The sequence below is a fragment of the Halichoerus grypus genome, chromosome 1 (assembly GCF_964656455.1).
Source record: "Halichoerus grypus chromosome 1, mHalGry1.hap1.1, whole genome shotgun sequence".
NCBI lineage: Eukaryota > Metazoa > Chordata > Mammalia > Carnivora > Phocidae > Halichoerus > Halichoerus grypus.
In genome coordinates, this window is record NC_135712.1 from 210,945,188 (window position 1) to 210,958,326 (window position 13,139).

Here is a 13,139-nt window from a genome sequence, read left to right on the forward strand (position 1 = left end):
GGCCCCGCCCCGCGCCAAAGCCCCGCCCCCAAAGCCACAAGCTTCCGCCCAGGGGATCGGGGTCGCCACGAGGGGCTCCTGTTGAGGCGGGGAGATGAGAAAGAGGTACGAGGGTGATTACTACCTGGGGTGGTCTATAGCTAAGGATGCGGGCGATAAGAAGTTAAAAGTTCAAAGCAATCGGCTGTGAGGTCTCGGGAGAGGCCCCTTCCCGCTACAACCGCCCACGCCCACCGTGGCGCCTCTGACCCGGTGAGCCACGCCGACCCAGGGAAGGAAAAAAATGCCCTCTGGATGGGTTTTGCTTTTCTTCTTGCCGCCGTGGTTACCTGGGGTATCCCCAGGTCATACGGGCATTTCTTCCAAAACTAGAGCATTTCTTTGTTCTGGTGGTGGTTCATAACATTTTCCCAGCTAATATTTGAGAAAATTCACATACCTTACACTGCACCCGCTGGAAGTGTAAGGTTCCAGGGGTGCCTGGCTGGCTCAGTCGGTGGGCCCTGCGTGCGACTCTTGATCTCAGGGCTGCGGATTCAAGCTCCACGCCGGGTGGAGAGATTACTTAAAAACAAAGTCTTTGGGCGCCTGGGTGGCTCAGTTGGTTGAGCGACTGCCTTCGGCTCAGGTCATGATCCTGGAGTCCCTGGATCCAGTCCCGCATCGGGCTCCCTGCTCGGCGGGGAGTCTGCTTCTCCCTCTGACCCTCCCTCCTCTCATGTGCTTGCTCTCTCTCATTCTGTCTCTCTCAAATAAATAAATAAAAAATCTTAAAAAAAAAAAACAAAAAACCAAAGTCTTTAGGGGCACCTGGCTGGCTCAGTCAGTTAAGTGTCTGACTCTTGATTTCGGCTCAGGTCATGATCTCAGGGTCTTGGAATCAGCCCCACTTGGGGCTCTGCGTTCAGGGGGTCGTCGGCTTGAGGATTCTCTCTTTCCCTCTCCCTCTGCCCCTCTCCCCGCTGTGCGCACAAGCTCTGTCTCTCTCTCAAATAAATGTTTAAAAAAAGATAAAATAAAATCTTAAAAAAAAAAAAGAAAGTGTAAGTTTCATGGGTTTACTATATTCACAGAGTTACGAACCCCCCGTTCTCCCCTCCCAGCCCATGGCAATGACTGATTTTATTTTCTGCTTCTGTGGATTTGCCTGTTCTTAAAACCAGGGCATTTCTGCAGAATTGTAAGGCTCCCCATTGTGGGGAAGGAGAGATAAGTGGGGTGAAGTCAGGGCCCCATGGGAACAGGTGGCTTCAGAGCAGGGAGCAAGGCAGAGGCTCTAGGCCGCCTGAGGCCCGTCTGTGGGAAGCCGGTGTGCGCCCTAGTGTGCCGCAGGACAGGGAATGCGGGGAGGAGAGAGGTCCTTTGGGGGAGAAAGCAGGGGCGCTGACTGAGAGGACTGGATGGGGGAGGCAGTCAAGGGAGGGGTCCCCAGGCAGCCAGCCTTCAGATGGCCTGGGCACGCTGCATCTGTCCATCTGTGTGGTTCGGCCTCCAGTCACCAAGGGAGCCAACCCTTGTCTGTCTCACGTCCTCGTAGTTGAGAAAGTCGGTGTTTCCTGCCAGCTCTTTGCAGTAGGTCCTCTTGTCCCCGGGTGCTTACCACTAACTCCCTCCAGGTGCACCTTGACATGGGAGAGAGGAGCTAGAAAGAGAAACTGGGAGAAGCCCAAGGCGGAGGGGAAGTGGGGAAGGAGGGGGGAGGGGGGAGGAGAGCAGGCCGCAGGGTGGGGCTCCATCTATAAAGGCTGTGAGGCCTGCCGGCCTGCCGGGCAGGAGAGCGTGGAGTCACCCCAGCAGATACCGGCTCCTGGGACCCCGCAGGCGTTGGTGAGTCCTGCCCCTCTCCGCGCTCCCCCCGCCCCGGTCTCCGATCTTGGCTGAGACCAGCCGCAGGCCGCGCCAGCACCACCTGTCCTGTGCAGAGGGCCCTGGGTGTCGGACTTGAGATGGGGGTGTTCCCAGTGCCCGCTGCTGTCCATTTTGGGGCCTCATCACCTCCACCTCTCCCATTATTCCTCAAGACACCCGAGGAGGAAGAGCAGCCTGCACTATGAACCTGTGGCTCGTGCTCTGCCTGGTGGCCAGCTTGGTGGGCGCCTGGTCTACTATCCATGCTCAAGGTAATGTCTTGGGCCATACCTCCCCTGCCTCCCGGGAGCCCTCCCCCCCCATCCTTCCTGTCCTCCCCCGTTCGCCCCTCCCCTCTTCCAGAAGCCTCCCCATCTCCACCACCGAATTCTGACAGACGGCTCCCGCCCCAGGGCTGTAGAAACTCCTGGCATTTGTGCAGCTCCCTGGGGGTGCAGGCCCCCCAGCTCCTCCTTCCAGAGCCCCTGTGATGCCTCCTCCATGGTCCAAGACCCAAGGCCTCCCTGCCAGGACTCTAGCCAGCCCAGGGACTGTGGGGAGCAAGGGTGGCTCCCAGTGGTGGCAGATCTAGGGACACACTGCAGTGATGTGACCCAACAGGAGTGAGTCGTCCCCCCACCCACAGGCTACCTGTGTGGTCTGGCTGAGAGTTACTACTCAGTCTTCATGAGCCTCAGTTTCCTCATCTGCAAAGTGGGGCTCTGAATTCCCCCTGCGGAGATAGGACATGAGAATCCAATGGGCTGATATTTGCAAAACTCTTGGCCCAGTGCCTGGGCAACAACAGTGTTGCTGTTATTAATGGGGAGTCCCTTCCCACTTCTCCCTCCATTAGGCAGCTGAGGATTTGGTGCATACAGTATCCACCAAGAGCCCAGGCACTATGTCTTGCAACCCCAGGATATAGGACAGGGCTCCAGGGCAGGAGGCTGAGCCCCAGCAGCTGGCTGAGCAGGGTCCCTGGCTTGGTCAAAGCCCCAGAGCCCCCTTCCCCGCCACCTGCCCTACCTGCCCCACCTGCCTGTCACTAGGTCTGAGAGGCCCTAGCTTCCAGCAGACCTTACCTTTGCCCGGGATCGGGCTGGGCTTCATTCCCATTGTCCTGCTATCAGAGGCCCATTCCAGGAGCCAGGCCCAGCTTGGGGCCCTTTGATCCTGGGGGCAGAGTGGCCCCCGGCCTGCCTGGTACTGCAACTGAGGGTCCATCCAGCACCCCTGCCTCTTGCCCTCTGGGGCCAAGGTTTGGAGATGCGGGGGAGCACTAAAGTCCTCCCGCATCCTTCCTACTGCACTTGGCCAGAACTCAGGTGTGGTGCCTGGAGGCAGGGGTCAGCTGAGGGATGGATCCCACAGGGCCTTGAAGGCCTGTCACTGTCTGTCTCATCAATTCCACCTGCTCATGCTCCCAGGCCCCGCTGGCACACCTCTTCTTCCAAGCCCGCCCCGCTCCAGGTCCCTGCTCTTCCCCCCTCCCAGCACAGACCGACCCCTGGGTCTCCCCACCAGGCTGAGAGAGCCCCATGTCCAGTCCCCCTCTGTGTTTGTTTTCACACCTGGCACCCAGTAGGAACTCGAAATGCTTTTTTCAAGCAATCAGAATGAACAGAGACCTCCTGGTTTCTGGCCCGCTGACTGAGTGGTCACTCTGCTGGGGACAGAAGGGCAGAGGCCCTTGAGATGGCCCTAGGTGGGGGAGGGCCAGGCTGAGCAGGACTTGGGGCGTCAGGAGCGGCCGGCCAGAGCGTTCATTTTAGGAGGGCCTGGGCTGGGCGTGGTGGCCCCCGGTGCCTCCTCGGGGCGCTCCATCTGTGCCCCTTGCCCTCCGCCCCAGAGCAGAAGTGGCTTTGGTCCCTCATTCATTGTGTGGTGCTGGGCCCTTCCCAACCCGGGACTGTGGACCCCCTCCAACTCCTGCCAGCCGTCCCCATATCAGGAGCCAAAGGGAGCCACGTTGGCCTCCTTCTCACCTGGGCTGGGAGGGCTGTGGTCTGTTTTGGGGTGCCTGCATCTGGGGCAGCCCGTGCAGAGTGCATGTGCACACAGAGACGTGAGCTCCGGCCATGCTTGCAGGTGTCTTTGAGGACTGCTGCCTGGCCTACCACTCCCGTGTTCGGCCCGGCTTCCTCCGGCACGCCCAGAGTTACCGGCGCCAAGAAGTGAGCGGCAGCTGCAACCTGCCTGCTGTGATGTGAGTGGGACTGTGGGAGGCTGGCGTGGGCAGGGGGAGTCTCCTACACAGCTTTGCTCCCCGCTCACACCCTAACCTGGGGACCCGCTCCCCCACCCAACCCCCCAGATTCTTCTTCCCGAGAAACAAGATCCTGTGTGCGAACCCACGGGACAGCTGGGTGCCGAAGATGGTAGACCTCCTGGATGCTGGGAACAAGACCCTCTCAAAGCGCCACTGGAGACACTTGCAAGGTGGGTGAGACCCATGCCCAGCCTCCAGGGGGCCTCCGCCTCCCTGCTGTGGGCCCCTGGGCTCCTCAACCCCCAAAGGAGGGGATCGAAGTCCAGCATGCTGACAGTTGCCGCCACCCCAAAGAGGGCCCGCCGATTGCTGGTGAGTGGAGACTGAGTGAATAAACAACTCTTTTAGCCAAGACTTTTTCCATTGCTAGAAATGGCAAACGCAAGCAAATGGGAAACTCGTCGGCTCAAGTAACTAACCGACAGCTTCAGGCTTGGCTGGATCCAGGTGCTCAGAGAGTATTGGTGGAGTTCTTATCTATTTCTTTCTCTCTTGTACAGTCATGCTCTTTGGAGCTAGGAAGTCGAGCACTGGAATCTCCAAGCTACCGCTGCACAAGGTTAGCAGGCTCACCAGAAGCGACAAGGAAAATTACCCTCCTGACAAAAGCTAATCCAGGTAAGGACTCTGATCATGTGACCATCCCCCACTCATCACCACTGCTGAGGGATGAGGGCTCATGATCAGCACAGACTGGGTGAGGGGACTCCCTTCCAGGACCAAGGAGGCTGGTTCTGTGGTCAGCCCTGCAGGGTGACACTCAGGGGGCTGTTTACTGCCCTAACCCAGCCTAGGGGGCTTCAGCAAGTGCTGCAATGAAATGTCAGGTGTGCGGACCAACAGCTGCAGGGCCCCCAGCTCCACTCCAGTCCCCGTCACTTGCCGGCCTTTCCAATCCCCCCTGCAGGACCGTGAGCCGACACATCTCCAGGATTAGCCCAGTGCAAGATGGGCTGGACCTTCCTCCACTGCAGCGGTCCCCTGCGGCTCCGGGTGCCCCAGCCTCCCTGTCATTCGGGCCAAATTCAGTCCTGTGCCTGAGCCTGCGGTTGGCTCCCTCCCATCACCCCTGCCCCATCCCGCTCCTCAGGCAGCTGGACGGAGAGAGCTGACCTTACTTCAAGCCCTCTTGCCTGCTCCAGGAGCCAGAGTCTGCGCTAAGCTATGGGTCTTGTAGAGGATCACCGGAATACATTGCCCGCAGCCTCTTGCCACCCACGCTGGGCCACTCCTGCCGGGTCCCTCTGGGTCCTTGCAAAGCACCAGTCCATCCCAGGACACTTCTCCCAGATTGCTTTTCTATAATTTTTTAAATAAACCTTTGATGGGATGCCATGCCTGTCGCGTTTCAATTTGGGGTGTGAGTTGCTGCCCCCGCCTGTGTTGAATCCCACGTGACTATCCCACCCCCAGATCTGTGCTGGCAATCCTCACAGCTGATGGCTCCCAGGGGGCATGCTGGCTGCAGGCCCGGGTTCGAGTCCAGCTGGTGACCTTGAGCAAACCCCTTGCTCTCTTGGCGCCTCTTTCCTTGCCTCTAAAACGGGGCTCACTGTGCCTGTTCTGCTCAGCTCCCTGGGCTGTAGTGAGGCTGGCTAATGCGGAGGAGCCCTCTGCAAACTCTGACAGGGGTCCAGAGAAGCTCCGGTTGGGTCAGGGGGACCAGAACCAGGCCAGGAACAGAGCCCTCGGACCAGGCACCAGTGACCATCCTGCGGGGAGAGGCAGGGCCACATTCAGGTCACTCAGCCAGACTCAAGCCATCCAACTGGCCTCTCCCCGGGCGGTCTGTTTCCACCACGAGAGAGAACATTCCAGATGAAAACCAAATGCTCCCTCTCTGGAGGACAAGAGGCGGTTTGGGGGCTGATGGGTCACACCCAGGCCCCGCTAGGCTGTGGAGGCGAATCGGGCAGATTCTACAAACTCTCTGAGCCTTGGTTCTGCCCCCTGTAAAATGGGTGATATCGCCGATTTTCTCAGACAAGTCAGCGGGGACCAAATGCTCTACTCTCTGGGGCGCCTGGCTGGCTCAGTCAGGAGCGTGTGTGACTCTGGACCTCGGGGTCGTGAGCTCCAGCCCCACACTGGGTGTAGCGATTACTAAAAAAATAAGTAAGCAAACTTAAAAAAAATAAATGTGCCGTCTGACAGGCACAGCGTCCGCACACGCTGACTGCACAGCCACGCTCTCCCGGCACGGACGCGGGCTCTGCTGCCTGCCACCGGGGGTCACCCTCACCTCCGTAAGCCTGCTTTCCAATCGGTGCAATGGGGATGAGCACAACAGCCTCTATTCCAGGCGGTTGCAAGGACTAGTAAATGGGTTGACAATGGGAAAATACTTGGAACGGCGCCTGGCACATCATACGTGGTCAGGAAGCATGAGCCGTTGTCGTCAGGATCGATGAACCCGCAAGGGCTTCCAGGGGTGGCCACCATCAGCCTGGCCTTGTGCCACTCACGGGTCTGAAGTTCACAGAACCTGCCTGCACCCTGGGACCGTGTCCCCCACCCCCAGGTGGACAGTGGCCTTCCCGTGTCTCACCTGCATGGTTTCTCCTCTGAGCCCCAGGCTGAAGTCCATCCTACCCTCCGGGGCCTCCTGCTCCCCGACCTGTGAGCCCGGCCTGGCCCTGCTGAGGGCAGCATCTCCTGACTTCCAGAACATGCCAAAGAGGCAGACTCAACCCAAAATAACTTTATTGTTGTCTCTGCTTCTGATATAAAAGCAGGCTGGAACCCTAGCCCACCCCACCGGGGGCTCGAGCATGGCTGCGTGTCACCAACTCTGGCTGGGGCCCCAGAGGCTCTTTGGCTCGGAGGGTCAAGGCCCAGGCCCACCCCAGCTGTCCGTTCCCATGTCCCACCGCGCCCCAGGGGTGAGCCCCGGGGCCGTGCAGCAGTGTAAGCCTGAGACTGACCAGCTACGGTGAATCACAGGCCCCTCCTTGACCCTGGTTGGTGGAGGAGGGTGCATGCCGTGGCTTCCAGCTGTCTCCAGACAAGGCGGAATGTTGGGGTCCCCCTGGGCAGAGGCTGGGTTCGCCTGAGGTCGCAGAATCGCATTTTACTCTTCCTGAGTTTTGGGGTTCCACCTGGTCAGTGATCCCATTGCTGGTGGGATCGGTAGCCCCCCAACTCCAGAATCTGCCGTTCAGGAGAAGAGGATGAATGGGGGGCCCTGGGGCGCACCCGAGGCCAAGGCTTCACCAGGGTCACCAGGGTCTCTCTGCGGTGTGCGGTGAGCTGAGTGACATCAGTTTCCCCCAAATCCTGCCGGAAGAGGCAAGGATGGGGCAGTGCCCATGCAGGGAGTCCAGAGAGGGGGCTGCGGGAGGGGCCTGAGGTCAGGCAGGAGGTGCGGGCTCCTTCCAGCTACAGCAGCCGCAGATGCACCTTCAGCCGCAAGGCCCCGCCCCCTGGTGTCAGCTGCCCCTCCGGCCAGGTGCCCCAGGGCCCTGCCACGCTCACCACCTCCAGCTGGTAGGTCCCAGGCCCTGGCCTCCGTCGCCCCAGCTGCAGGGAGCTGAGGCCCCGGAGGTGATGCATGCGGAAGAAACCTGGCCCGTTGCCACGGGCAATGACATAGCGGACCCGTCCCCGCAGGCTCTCCAGGGCTGGCCGCAGCTCCAGGATGTGCTCAGCCCCGCCCAGGCGTGAGAGGTTCAGGCCCAAGGTCAGTGGGGCCTCCGAGTCAAGGCTGGCCAGGCTCACCTGTGGACAAAGACCAGGCAGGTGCCGGTCAGAGGCGGGGAGAATGGGAATGCAGTGGGTAGGGGCCACAGAGAGGAGCTGCCCAACAGCCTTCCGGTTCCCGGGGTGGGGGGGTTTGCGACGCTTCCTGCATCTGGGCTCTTTGAGAGCACCCTGTGTGCAGATGACAAACCCCTCTTTATGTGAACTGCTCTGAGTGCACTCCTGGTCCTGGCAGCCGGACAGGGCCCTGAATGAGCCAGTGGCCTCAATGGCAGGCTAACCGGGGCCGGGTGACGTAGCCAGTCCTACAGGAGGTGATCTGTGTTTTCTTCTCCTTGGCTCTGGGCACTGCTATTTGTTCCGCCTCATTTACATGTTGGGGGGGGGTGCTTTGTGGTTGTGTTAATGTGAAAGCTAGTCCTGTTTCCCTGCCCCTCCGGTCTGGAGACTTCAGCCCTCCCCCACTACCCGGCAGTGTTGCTCAGACATGTGCTCTTGCTGACACCTGCTGGCAGTCTTGGGTATTGCAGGCAAAGCCGGGGAGGGTGCAGGGGAATGGGGGGAAGGGGGCAGCCCTCCTCCACCCAGATCCACGGGCGCCCAGCCCAGGAGCCCCGACAACCACTGCACTCACTCTTACAGACACAGGGCCCTACCTTTGAGAAGCTTACAGAAAACAATGGCAACAATAGGAAAGGGGAGAAAAAGGGGGGATAGGACAAAGTAATACACTCATATTTAGTTAAATCCAATACTGAAAGCCCCTCAGACCCAGCATTCCTCTCACTTCTGCCTTCCTTCTCCCCACCTGGTGGCCCCCGTAGGCGCTGCGCCGTGGTCGGTCACGAGGGGGGAGGCCATTGATCTTGCATTCATAGCAGGCTTCGGATGAGAGCAGCTCCTCCTCGTCTGGGGCCTCCTGGGGTCCAGGGCTGAAGCCCAGGCCAGAGACACAGTGCCTGGGCCAGGACAAGGGGGTGGTGGGTCTTCAGGGGCAGGCTGGTGGGATCTCCCCCGCACCCCCTCCAGCCCCCACTCTCCATTCAGAGCCACACTGCCCGTGGGGACGGGTGCTGGTGTGTAAATGTGCGGGTGAGCCTTTGCGTGCGCATGCACAAAGGACGTGTGCGTGTGTGCACGCACCCCTTAGCTCACCCGGGCAGAGATGTGAACCTGCAGGCAGCCCGGCTGCTGGTGTGTATCATGTGCACACATGTGGACACTGAGACATACGGATGCATAAGGTGCCCAGGTGTGTAGGCATAGGTGTGAGTCATGCAGAGGCTCGAGGGTATCACAGAGAGTGTGCACCTACCGCTGTGCACGTGCAAATATATAGGAGCACCATGCAGGCAAATACATCAAAATGGGGTGTGAGCTCGTGTGTGCACCCACACGTGTGCTGAGGGTGCCCAGGTCTCTGTGCACACGTGTGCAAATGGCCTGCGTGCGTGGACACGTGTGTGTGCGTGTGCGCGCTCCCACAGGGTTGGGGACTCTGCCTGCCCGCTCCAGCCCCTCACCCTTGCCCGGCCCGGAAGTAGCCTTGGGGACAGCCACACAGGAAGCCACCAGGGGTGTTGGCGCAGCTGTAGCTACAGGGGCCTCCCCGGGCGGCACACTCGTCTACGTCCTGGCAGCCCCCCAGGGCCTGGTCAAAGTCAAAGCCAGAGGGGCAGACGCAGCGGAAGCCGCCCAGCGTGTTGTGGCAGGAGGCGCCGCCACAGGCCGCAGGGGACAGCGCACACTCGTTTTCGTCTGTGAGTGGGGACAGCAAGAGAGAGAGAACTGGGGGGGGCGGCTTGTGCACCCCCAAAGCCCCTGCCCACAGCACTCCCGGTCCCCACGCAGTTAACTCCGGCTCCTCCTTCAGAGCCCTGGGTCAGGGTCACCCTCCATCAGGCTCTCCATCAGCCCTGGCATGGGTCTGCCCCACCCTACACTCCTCAACTCCCCCAGCCCTGTCATCCTCCTTCGAAGCATTTCTCCAAATTTCCCAGGAATCCTAAACTGTGGGACCATCTAGAATGAGGTTTCGTACTTGGCACAACTGACACTGGGGACTGGATCATTCTCTGTGGTGGGGGCTGTCCCATGCACCACACGATATTGAGTGGCACCCGTGGCCTCCACGCACGAGATGCCAGGAGCATCCACCTCCCAGTTGTGATGAGCAGAAGGTCTCCAAGACCCTTCAAAATGTCCCCAAGGGGGCAGAACCATTCCCAGTTGAGAACCACTGGTCTAATTAATCCCGGTCCCCACCACTAGAGGAGAACCCCGGTGAGCAGGGATGGAGTCTGCTACTTGGCCCACTTCTGCATCCCAGGGCCTGACGCAAGGTAGGTCCGGGGCAAGCTGCAGCTGGAGGAGTGAGGGCGTGAGTGTGCAGAGGGGGAGGCAGGCCGACCAGGAGGAACCGGCAGCAGGGCCGAAGGTGTGTGCTGTCCCCAAGAGCCAACTGCTGCAGGGCAGGGCAAAGATGGAGAATGTAGCCGAGGACCCACCATCAGGGGCGGGAGGAGGAACCAGGGAGAAAGGAGTGTCAGAGAGGCGGCGGGAGGGCAGGGGCAGCCGCGCCATAGAGGCGGAGGGAGGAGAGTGTCCAGGAGGAGCCGGTAGTGGTGCCCAGAACAGGGGAGGTGGAGGGGTCTCCAAAGAGCGGGCCCAACAAGGGTAGAGAGTGAAAGCCAGACTGTAGGGGAGGAGCAGAGAGACGTGGTAAGGATGAGGCTGCCGTGAGGAGGGCTGGAGCACAAAGAGAAGCATGCGATGGAGAAGTTCGGGGTGCAGAAGGCTAGTCCCCCAGACTGAGGGCCTCTGCAACGGCTATGGCAAAGACGCGGCATGCACGCCCCTGGTCCCCACTGCCACACCCGGAGCAGGCATCACTAATCAATCCCAGCACTCTTTCCCAGTGATCGCAGGTACTGACTCAGAATCCTTCTCAGCTGAGCCCCCCAGGCCACCACTCCCTAAAAAGTGGACTTGAGCTTTGCCAAGCTTGCCCTGCGCCTCCCCAGCAGTGGAGGTGGGGGGTGCACGACCCAGATGGGCGTGGTTCCTAGTTGCCTGCTCTGGACAGATTCTGATGGGGGGGCCCCGGCTTCCTCCCAGCCCTGGACACTCACCCACACACTGGCTCCACTGGGAGTGCGGGGTGAAGCCCTGGGGGCAGCCACAGCGGTAGCCCCCCAGCTCGTTCTGACAGCCGTGCTGGCAGCGATGGGGCCCGTCACACTCATCCACGTCTGCGAGACACGGACAGGGCCAGAGGGCTTGCCTGGCGGCCCCCCGGACCACAACCCGGGCCCGGACCCCACCCAAAGCCCAGCTCTACCTTCACAGCCTCGGCCTGAGCTGTCCGGGGCGAAGCCTTGGTGGCACTCACAGCGGAAGCTGCCGGGCGTGTTGTGACAGCGCCCATGGGTGCCACACGGGCCAGGCTGAGCCAAGCACTCGTCATTGTCTGCAGGGGACAGAGAACGGGCAGGACGGCCTGGCGGTTAGGGGATTCGGGTCGGGCACCACCGTGCCGGGCCCACCGCCTGATCAACGGTTTGGCTTCGGGCAAGTCACTGTCCCTCTCTGTGCCTCAGTTTCTCCTTCTGTGAAATGAGATCTGTAACCGTCCCCACCTCCCAGAACTGTCCCGAACGTTCAAGATCATGCACGTATAGGACTTCGTTCGACTCTCATCGGCATTGCCTCCAAAGCTGTGTGACCTGGGGTGGCCGACTTACCCTCTGTGGGCTCAGGAAGGGGCGACTTGTAAGAAGAGACACCCGAGACCTTGCTCTCTCTCTCTCTCTCTCTGCCTTGTGAGCCACAGAGAGGAGGCAGCTGGTAAGAGTCCTTACCAGAAACCGACCGTCCCGGCACCCTGACCTTGGACTTCCAGGCTCTAGAACTGTGAGCAGTGTCTACTGTTTAAGCCCCGCCCCCCACGCCGGTCTAGGGTGTTTTGTGACAGCAGGGCAAGCCAAGACATGGCTGGTTATGGTGGTAATGGCCCACACTGGTGGTTTATTTCTGGCGGGCAACCCCAGTTTTGGCTTCCTAGAGTATGAAGATTCTTGACCCTAGACACTTCCCGTTAGGGACTTGGACTCTCTCTTGGGTGCAAGAGACACTGGGGACATGGGGCTTCTAAGCCAGGGTGGCTCCTGTATCTGCTTGTGGGCTCATCCCTCATGTCCGAGCTGTCCCTTGAGGGGCCGCAGAGACCAGCCCGGGATTCCTGCCAGGATCCCACCAGAGAGAAGCATCGGGCGCTACGGCGGTTTCTCTCCCTTGCATCCAGCAAAGCAAACCAAGGGTCGGGGGCCCTACCGTGGTCATGTAAGTTTGATCTTCTAGTTCAGGCATCAGCAAACAGAGGCCCTGAGACCCAAATCTGGCCCGCTGCCTGTTTTTTTGTAAATGCATTTCATTGGCACACGGCTTTGCCCATTCGTTTATGATGCACCATCTGTGGCTACTTTTGATCTACAAGGGCAGGGCTGAGTGTTTTCGACAAAGGCCGTAGGGACCACAAAGCTGAAAAGATCTACTGTTGGACATTTGATAGAAAAACATTGGCGACCCCTGATCCGGTCAGCCTAAGACCACCCACAAGGAGTACAGGCTAGGCGGGTGTGAGTGAGGAATGACCCGGAGCCCTCGATCTGTGGGAGAGGAGTCTCACGTGAGCTTGCCCGGTGCATGGCACGCATGGGCCGTGTGCAGGGCCCGCACGTGTACGCGCATCGAGCTGCCCACATACAAATGCTACGTTAGGTGTGCGCATCTTCGGGGACAGAGAAAATAACTGTGCAGAGAATGAGAAATGCAGCTTGTTTCAAGGCTCACCGGGCTCTTCCCAGATGGGCACACAACTCGCTCCGGCACCTCCTTCCGCCCTTTGTACAAATGTCCCTTTTGACGAGGCTTCTCCTGATACCTATGTGAAATACTGCAGCCTTCCCGATCTCGTTACTCTGCTTTATGTTTTCTTTCTTTCGCGCCACGCGTCGCCTTCCAACACACTCTGGTGTTAACTTACTGTCTGCTTCTGCCTGGATGCCCTGCGGCACAGCAAGCTTGCTCTTGTGTGCACTGCTGCGCCCTCGGGGTTTAGAACAGGCCTAGGCAAATCGCTTCTGCAAAGGGACAGCTAGGAAAAATACGTGTGACTTTGTGGCAGCTACTTGGCTCTGGCTCTGCTCTTGTAGCTCAAAAACAGCCACAGACCGTATGTAAATGAATGGGCGTGACTGCGTGCCAATAAAACTTTATTAACAAAAGCAAGTAGGGGGCTGGGCCTGACCTAGGCGATTGG

The 13,139-nt window shown here is 59.7% G+C and overlaps 2 protein-coding genes across 2 annotated transcripts in view; one reads left to right on the forward strand and one right to left on the reverse strand.

Moving 5' to 3' along the window:
- The window catches only part of CCL25 (C-C motif chemokine ligand 25), a 36,027-nt gene extending 30,572 nt beyond the window's left edge, over positions 1–5,455 (forward strand). The window contains exons 4-8 of the mRNA XM_036066038.2: positions 2,022–2,120; positions 3,940–4,057; positions 4,166–4,290; positions 4,621–4,738; positions 5,028–5,455. Of these exons, the coding sequence (XP_035921931.1) occupies positions 2,022–2,120; positions 3,940–4,057; positions 4,166–4,290; positions 4,621–4,733 (455 nt within the window). The 3' untranslated portion in view covers positions 4,734–4,738; positions 5,028–5,455. The remainder of the gene's footprint in view (positions 1–2,021; positions 2,121–3,939; positions 4,058–4,165; positions 4,291–4,620; positions 4,739–5,027) is intronic.
- Positions 5,456–6,806: 1,351 nt separating this feature from the next.
- FBN3 (fibrillin 3) overlaps positions 6,807–13,139 on the reverse strand; it is a 55,028-nt gene continuing 48,695 nt past the window's right edge. The window contains exons 61-65 of the mRNA XM_036066020.2: positions 11,160–11,288; positions 10,951–11,070; positions 9,343–9,577; positions 8,628–8,778; positions 6,807–7,837 (exon numbers count right to left, since the gene is read on the reverse strand). Of these exons, the coding sequence (XP_035921913.2) occupies positions 7,499–7,837; positions 8,628–8,778; positions 9,343–9,577; positions 10,951–11,070; positions 11,160–11,288 (974 nt within the window). The 3' untranslated portion in view covers positions 6,807–7,498. The remainder of the gene's footprint in view (positions 7,838–8,627; positions 8,779–9,342; positions 9,578–10,950; positions 11,071–11,159; positions 11,289–13,139) is intronic.